The sequence below is a fragment of the Vipera berus genome (assembly GCF_964194415.1).
Source record: "Vipera berus genome assembly, chromosome: Z".
In the NCBI taxonomy this organism is placed as follows: domain Eukaryota; kingdom Metazoa; phylum Chordata; class Lepidosauria; order Squamata; family Viperidae; genus Vipera; species Vipera berus.
In genome coordinates this window covers 46,427,610-46,436,519 of record NC_138205.1, presented here as the reverse complement: position 1 = coordinate 46,436,519, position 8,910 = coordinate 46,427,610, and the positions used below count along the sequence as shown (strand labels likewise).

The 8,910-nt window shown below is 36.3% G+C and overlaps 1 protein-coding gene across 1 annotated transcript in view; it reads right to left on the bottom strand.

The window, feature by feature from the left end:
- Positions 1-8,910, bottom strand: part of PLCD3 (phospholipase C delta 3) — an 80,809-nt gene that overhangs the window by 7,313 nt on the left and 64,586 nt on the right. Inside the window, exons 12-15 of the mRNA XM_081345146.1 lie at positions 5,959-6,075; positions 2,594-2,772; positions 1,418-1,553; positions 310-459 (exon numbers count right to left, since the gene is read on the bottom strand). Coding sequence (XP_081201272.1) covers positions 310-459; positions 1,418-1,553; positions 2,594-2,772; positions 5,959-6,075 — 582 coding nt within the window. The remainder of the gene's footprint in view (positions 1-309; positions 460-1,417; positions 1,554-2,593; positions 2,773-5,958; positions 6,076-8,910) is intronic.

The window sequence follows — 8,910 nt, the reverse complement described above, 5'->3', positions numbered from 1 at the left end:
CAGCCTCTGATCCTAAGATGTCTGAAAGGTAATTGTTGGAGCACTTTAATACTGAAAATTCCTTTGAAACATCTTGCTTCGTGCCATTTGTTAAATTCACTTCACAAATTTATTCTACAGGCAAACTTATATGTAGAGCTCATCAGGGCTGGTACTTTAGGGTGGTGGATCTAGTCAACAGATGTAAAAGTCCACTAAATCAGAACTAAAACCAATTAAACAAAAATTGTATAGAATTTCTGCTACTTCTAGGATTACCATTAGTCTCTTCTACTTAAGCTTTCTTGATTCTGGAAGAAAAACACCCACCTTCCCTAATGCTGGGCAATGGTAATGTAAACTGTCCCACAAAATCATTTGATGAAGTTGTATCATAATCTTCTACTACAAAGCGCACCAGTGCCAGGTCTGGAACTTGTATCTGAAACGTCAACGTCTCATTCCAACATGGATTGAATCCTGCACAGGAAAAATCCAAGAAGTAGAAGTTCAAGAGAGAAATAGTATGGAGATGCTTTGTTACAGCCAAATTCCAGTAAAACTTATACTAAGAACTGCTTTAAATCTAGCAAATTTAAATTTTGACTTTGACCTTTTTTCTCCACTATCTAGTCTTATTTACAAATTTTCAAGTTCAAATACAATTTATTTTTGACAAAATGTTTGCATTCAACAGATGATGTGATTTTAATAAATGCAAATACTACCTTGGGTGGATATAAGATGTTGCCTTATCCTGTACCTAGCTAAACATTCACCTGCAATAATCTTCTAATTCTGTTGAAAGGAAAAGGATCAATGAAGAATCTGAAAGATCCACACAATTTTCTTATCCCAGCACAAAGATGCTCACTCTACTTACTCCTTGCTGAGAGCATGCCCTCACAATACTATTATGTCAAGTCACTGAAAATTTGGAGATAGCTTTAGGTCTTCCTGTGTAGAAGAAGTGCTTTACATGTTAGGTCAGCACAAGACATTCCATGCAGATAACCAAGGTTTTCAGAGCAGGGAGGATAGGAAGAAAGCATGGCAAAAGCATTTGTATGGAGAAGCCAACTCAGAATAAGCGTGTTTCTTATAACAACCCTGTGGCTGTTAAGTTGTTCCACTGATTAAAGGTCGAATGAAAAAAGCATGCCCAGAGGACTTCTTCAGACTTACAACTCATGTTTCCTTTTATACGGGAATTTTAAGAACTAACCCTGAGATTTTCTTCAAATTGTAGCTTTGTTCCTCCTCTAGTTCAATAGCTGGGACAAGGAAATCATGGTCTGTTAGATGCTGGTGAACTAACTGTCCACAATTCATGACTATTCATCATGCTGGGTGGATCCAATACAACCAATAATGTTTGGATACCCATAGATTTTTCTGCCCCTGTTCTTATTGTTTTCATTCCTAGACTTTGTCTCACCATTATTTAACCGATATTCAGTTTGTTTCTTGCAGCAGTCTGCAGGAATTCCATGAATCTCAATTCGTACAAAAGGATCAACAATGGAAGAACTCTTCTCTTTATTTAGTTTGGGAAGTTGCTGAGCTGTAATCACCTGAAAGGAGAAAAAAATCATAATAATCATTTCTGCATTCTTGGCAACTCTTAAAAACAAACAAACAATATACATGGCTGAATATATTAATTAGTAAATCCTAAAATCAGTATTAATTTCCATTGGTTGAATTATGGCTAGAATGGCCAAATGCAAACAAACAGAAAAGAGAGGGGGCTCCTACATTTATAATTGTTCAGCAGAAAAGAGAATTTTGGCAAGGGGCTTGCAAAACTACATATTTGCCACAATGCCATTTTTAATACAGATAATGAAAGTAAAGAAGCCTCATCCTCTTTTGAACTTTAATGAGGGCTATTTGCTCATAGCTATCATCAAATTAAAATTCTGTACCCAGGAATTAATGTCTTCCAAGAAAAACAGAAGTCTGCAGTCTCTGAAAATGATGCAAAGCTATTTTCCATAATTTAATATATACATCCGGGCTGCATGGTAATATATTCCATCAAAAATATTGAAGTCTGACACCAACCACAGTAAAACATATTTAATATTTTTAGCAAAGAGGGGAAAAATTCTAAAAAGAAGAAAAAAAACTCAGAATTTAAATGGTTTTCAACCAAACTATCTTACAGACTTATAAGATACAATGAGGGAAGCAAATACATGCTGCTTTAGGCTCCTAAAGGCAGGTCTATGTTCAAAATCATAATAAAATAGAGAATGATTGTTACAAGTAAAAAGGTGGCATCATCTGGGTGCTCTTCTCCAAAATTCTATTAATAGAGTATTGTAAAGTATCCCTTTACAATAAAAAGATCTTCTGGAAGCTCTTTTATGCTTGGCTTTTAAATAAAAGTATTTTATATTAAAGGTATGCATGTTTCAGGTTCTGTAGAACCCGGAAATGGTAGTACATTTAATTATGGTCATGACTGTAAAGCCAAGTATTAGGATTTATGCAGTGACATTTCTTGTTAAGTCTACTGTTCCATCCATTCTACTTTCCATTTATATGCACCTAAATACATATAGCCAGCTATTCAAAGAACATATGTGCATCTTACATCCTACTATACCTTGATGGTGAGGGCAATGGGGTGCTGGCCACTCCTATGAATGGGAACCTTGGGGTCAAAATTACTCTGGTTATTGCGTAAGAAAGCAGGTTTCAGCACATAGCCACAGCAGCCATTCACCAAAAAGCGCCCATCATTCAAATCCATCTCAGCACCTGGTGTCTGGAAATTCAGGGCCACTAAAACATGATCACAGAAAGAAAAGTAATTAAGGTCATAAAACTGGAATGTTATCATGGTGCACTTTTATAAAACTTTGTATCTACCGGCACATTCAAAAAAAACCTTAAGAAGCACTGTCAACTGGTGCAAAGTGTGGCAGCGAGAGCAGTCTTTGGGATCTCTGCGATGGCCCAGATTATACCTCTGCTTCTCAAACATCACGTTATTGGTCTGCTTCCAAGTGCAGTTCAAGATATTGGTTATGACCTTTGGAGCCATTAATGGTATAGGTCCAGGCTACCTGATGAACCACTAGAACAAGCCCATCCTACTCGTGCCAACAGAGAGGGTCTACTTTGGATCCCATCAGTCAAAAAACTCTGTCAAGATTTAGAACAACCTTCTGTGTTGCAGTGCCCACTCTTTGGAACATATTACCCCCTAAGGTAAAATCTACACCCACCCGCCTATTCTTCTGCAAGAGCCTAAAGACCTGGTTCTGCCAGTTGGCCTGGGGACCAAATGCAGCAGTTCCACACTGGAGGTGGCTGCTATATTGATGACAGATTCCACCTCTCACCTCCCATCCGCCCTCTCCCTCTCCTTCTCTCTCTATTCATCATTTGGGTTATCCAGTGCTTTTTTTCTAAAAAAAAGGTGCCGGAACTCAATGGTGCTGTCACTGGGAGCGATGCCGGTGTCTTGCTACGGCGTCGCCACCTGTCCTTTGCACCCCCACCCCTGTGGCTTGGAGCTACATGCTGTGGGGATTCCATTCCCCACAGCCGCTGTGGGGATTCCCCTCCCCGCAGTTGCCACGCCGCAGCACTTTGTGAGCAAAGTGTGAGTGAGTGGGGGAGCTTTGCGAGCGAAGGGTGAGAGAAAAAGGGAAAAGTGAGGAGGAGAGAAAAAGGGAAAAAGAGAAGACACTGACCTCTGACTTCCTCTGTTACATGAGTAGAAGGAAGCATTAACACTGAACCTCAACTTTTTGCTTTTCTATAATATTATAAACTAGCCATTTCTACAACAATAAATGAATCTAACCAATGAAACCCAAAATACCCCCTCTTTTTTTTAGTCAAGTTTTTGACACCTTGTTAAGCACTGGCGGTGCTTGAATATTGTCATGTCCTAAACGTGGTACAATTTCTAAAAAGGTTGAAAAGCCCTGATGTAAATGCAGCCTAAATTGTTTATTGCAGATAAATATCTTTATTTGCAGATAATATCTTACTTACTTACTTGTGACTAAACAAAATTTTAATGTACAGATAATACCACCAGAAATTATCTTAGCCTTTTTAATAAATGTTGTTATTGATGTTAAGCTCACCACGGAAAACATCATATATTGTTATGCATATACTAGGTTAATTATTTAAAGACTGAAGTGCAACATAACTAGATTCTAAATAATCTATTTTTCAAAACACACAACAGTCCAAACAGTAAAAGTAAAGTCGAACTTAAGAATATTTCATTCTTAAGAATTGTTTAATTTAAAGTGGTTTAGTTGTAATAGATGGTTATAGATTCAAAATAATTTTCAAGAGTGTACAAAAGATACTATTTTTTTCTAGCATCAGCTAAATTAGACATATTACATTGAGAAAAATCTTTCTCATTTCTTTCCTGTTACCTTTATTGATTTCATTGCAGAGATGTTAACATAGGAAATAGATTATTTTGTTATCTAATTTTACCTTCCAAAAGACAGAAGCAGATGAAAAATGTGAGGTTCTTTCCTGTTGGCTTTTTTGAATTAGCTGTTTCTAGATTCTAAAAGTTTAGTTCCTAAAGAAGTAACCTTGTAAATAATTTTAATGTCCTCCTCTAGTGCAGGGTAGGCAACCTTGGCTCTTTTATGACTCAAGGATTTCAACTGCCAGAATTCCTGAGCCAGCATGGCTCAGCTTGGAAACCTCTCTCTTTCCCCTCAGCATGGCTGGCTCAGGATTTCTGGGAGTTGAAGTCCACGAGTCATAAAAAAGAGCCAAGATTGCCTATCACTGCAATAGGCTTTCAAAAGCCAAGAGAGGGAGTTTTTTTTTCTTTTTGCAAAAAAAAAGGTGCCGGAACGCCGTTCTGAGTGTTCTATGAGAAAAAAAGCCCTGGGGTTATCATATTTGAGTATTCTCATTGTGTTCCTTTTTCACTGTTTATTTTCTGGGCTCCATTATTTTACACTCCTTTCATTTGCTTCCTTTTTATTATTGTAAGCCACCTACAGTAACCTCATGACAAGATAAGCGGCAAATAAATTTAACAAATAAATAAAATAATAATAATGAGGAATAAAATAGGACCAGACCTGGGAAGAATAAAGACAAGGATATCTGTGTTCAATATACTCCCTCCTATTAATTCCTTATTAATTTGCAGGATCCTGGGATATATATATTTGCCTTCATTCTTGATTATTAATTTGCTCTAAGAAATGCATATTACATTTAGTTCAAAAATATATCTAGGCTGCTGAAGGAAAGTACTATGGAACAAAATATTTTAATGCTTTTACTTTGCACATTATTTTAAAACCCCGAGGAGAGGTGTGCAGCTCAATAGCAGAGCATCTACTTAAAATACAAATGATCTCAGAGTCAGTTTCTTCAACTCTGTGACCTCAAGCCAACAACCATTGCCCATCCTATTCGGCTCAATGGACAGTGTTCTTTCTTTGCCTAAAACAATTTTTTCCAGTGAATAAACAATAACATGAAAAGATCTACACAATGCCAGATGCACCAAGTGATCCGTGATATTCTCACTGGTCACTAGATAATGTGCTACAGGCTTGGCCTCTGCTACTCTGCAGTGCTGCTGCTGCACAGCCAAAGGGATTAATTAACATAAGGAGAACAGAGTTCCACAATAACACAGTTGTGGTCTGCCTTTGTAAGGCAGAGTAAGCTGCCACTCAATCATGGATTGAGCTCCCTCCGAACTGCTCATTCTCAACCCTGCTTCTCTCGCAAGCCACTTTCATTTTTCAGGGTAAAGCAAGGATGACTAGGTTTCGAGATTCCAAGTTACTGGGAAGTACCCATCTCTCCTGCTCAGTTATTGAGGTTGTGGGTAATGCTTCTCCAACTTATGATTCACTTGTGAAATCAAAGCAAGTCCAACAGAGAGAGCGACTGGGAGAGAGAAGGTGATTAGGAATGAGATGCATGGCATGGGTTATGCCTCTTTGCTCTTACCAATCTGGCAGCCAACATTCCACATCTCTTGAGGATTGTAGTTGGAGGAGTTCATCTTCAGACCCAGTGGGTAGATACGGCTGAGGTACCGGGTGTTGTATCGGACAAAAAGATTTCCTGCAGAAAGGAAAGAAACTTCCAGCCTTAGACCAAAAAGAAGGAAAGAGGTCCTGCTGTTGATTTCTATGCACCTAACAATGATGGAATACTACAGATAGATCTTGCTTATCAATGATAATTGGGACCAAGAACTCTGTTGCTAAGCAAAGTGGTCATAAGGTGAGATGTCACATCACCATGACAACTTATGATGGCAGTTCCAGCATTCCCAATTGCAGTTATTAAGCAAATCCCACATGGTCACGACATCCCATGGCCATATGATCACTATTGGTGACCTACTGCTGGCTTCCCCAATGACTTTGCTTCTTGAAAGCCAGCAACAAAGGTGGCAAATACCAATTTCATTACCATAGGACATTGCAACATTGTAACTGAGTGCTGGTTAACAAGATCGAAACCACATGTCCACAGAGACACTGCATCAGCTGCAATTACAAAGACCCGTTGCAAGTACCCATTCAGAACCATCGTATGGTTCAGATGGTTGCTGTACTTGAATTGGTATTATTGCAGATGGCATTCTTTTTTTAAAGAAATATGTAAACCTTGTACTGCTATCCCAGTGTTGATGCAAAATATTTTAGCAAAATAGTAAGTTACTCTAAGAACTGATGCCTATAGATGAAATAGATGAAAAATACCTATCCATTTAAGGAATATTAATACTTAATGACTATCTAAGGAATATTAATTCTGTATTTGTACCAAATATATTAATTATCTAGCTATAACACCAAAAGCTATAACTCTCCTAACATCTACCACTCAAGTCAAATACTTCCTTGAATATCTTTCTCCAAATATCCCCTAAAATCTGATGGTAGCTAGGAAGCCCATCTTTTCTCTGGCAGTCCCTGCCTATAGAACACTTTTCACCTTAGATGTTTGGCAGGTCTCCAACACTTTTAGCCTTTCATAAAGCTGTAAAGCTGGCTTTTATCTCAAGTGCTGGGATAAGATGAGGTGACTGCACATCAGAAGTTTGACCCAATTCCAGGTTTTTATTTTTAATGGATTTAGTTTTTATAGTTTTAATGCTGCTTTTATGCTGTTTTAATTTTTGATTAAGAGCCACCTAGAATTGGTTATAAGATGGGCAAGCTATATAAATCTTTTGAATCAATAATAAAAATTACAAATAAAATATATAGTGAAGTTTCAGATATTGATTAAATAGTGACTAAATCTTAACTATTATAGTATATAATAAAATAAATTCTTGGTTTAGAAAATCTCTGTGGGGGTTCTTTGATTATACGAATATCTTTACAGAAAAAATAATTGCCAGTTAATGAGGGAGGATTTGTTCTTCCTAACCTGGAACCCATCATGTTTACCTTTGTCAAGTATTAAATGTCGGAAGCCAACAATTGGTATTAATTTTCAGAGGTAGGCAACTATGGAATATACATATAGAGTATAACATGGCTGGTTGGACGGAATATACTAAAATTCCAGTATCTCTGGAAATAATTATCTCAATTAGAAAACTATGGAATGGAATGTCTGATAAAAGTTCAACCCTTTTTCCCCATGTTAAATTAACTTTATGAAGAAACCCAACTTAGAAATTGAAAAAAAGAAGATGATATGGAAAAATTGGATGGAAATGAGGATATTTACCTTGAATCAAATGATAAATGATGTGAGTGGATTTTTACCATATTGTGTGTTAAGAAATAAATATCATCTACATGATATAGCCCAATGGAAATATTTACAGTTATAACATTTGCTAACAACATTTGCTAACAACAGCAGTATTCTCAGCTTCTGAAACACCCAAGATACTAGAACAACTTGTTAATTCCTTTAAACTAAAACCCCTCTATAATTTCTATAGATATTGGTTATCAAGAAATCATTTTGATATTCATACGCTAAGAAATGACTGGAATAAAAAATTAGACGTTCCTATATTGCTTAAATAATGGAATGGTGTTTTAACGTCCATATCACCAGTGTCAATGGATCTTATACTGTAACTTATACAACAGAAATAATACCTAAACTCCTTTACATCTATATAGAAAAGAAAAAGAAATGCTTGCCTAGGCCAGCATTTATTGAAGATGTAGTAAGGATAATGTTGTTTTAAAACAGATGTTTCTACAATTTCCTTTACATACTAGGTTTTGGGAAGAAGTGGTGGACTATATAAATGTAAGTATGTGACAAACGCTAACACGTTCAGGAAATAATATTCTTCTGAATTACATATTTAGTCTTGGAATTTGATAACTGGACAACATAAAATGGATTCTCCATGCTCTTACTATGGCAAAATACTGATATTGAAGCATTGGAAAGATAAATGAATAGTCCCTTTTACTCAATAGATAAGGACCAGATTGCACCAGCAGATTGTCTGTAGGTTAATTATTGCACTTGCCACTATGTACCTACAAATATAATGGAATATGGAACTCATTTGTACAAAGCAGGTTTTTAAAAAAGATAAATGTATTAAACATTTACACATTTTTCAATAATAAATGCATTTTTGTTGCATTTTACTTCACTTTTTTAAAAAATGCACTTTTTGCTTTGTTCTTTGACAATGTATATATTTTTATTTTTGTCTTTTGTTCTTTTTCCATTTCTTTTCTATTTCAAAATCAACAAAAGAATAAATTAAAAAAATAACTTCAATTTGTTGTTGAATGAGCGGATGTTTAATGACGACTACTTGTATCCCAACTGGAAGTGGCTAGAACACAAGGTCATGAATAAATCAATCAGTCTTGTCCTGCTTGACTCACATATCCATGTTCTGCCAGATAGAATGTTTTTGAGCACTGGGGTATCTTATTACAATATTGCAGTTTA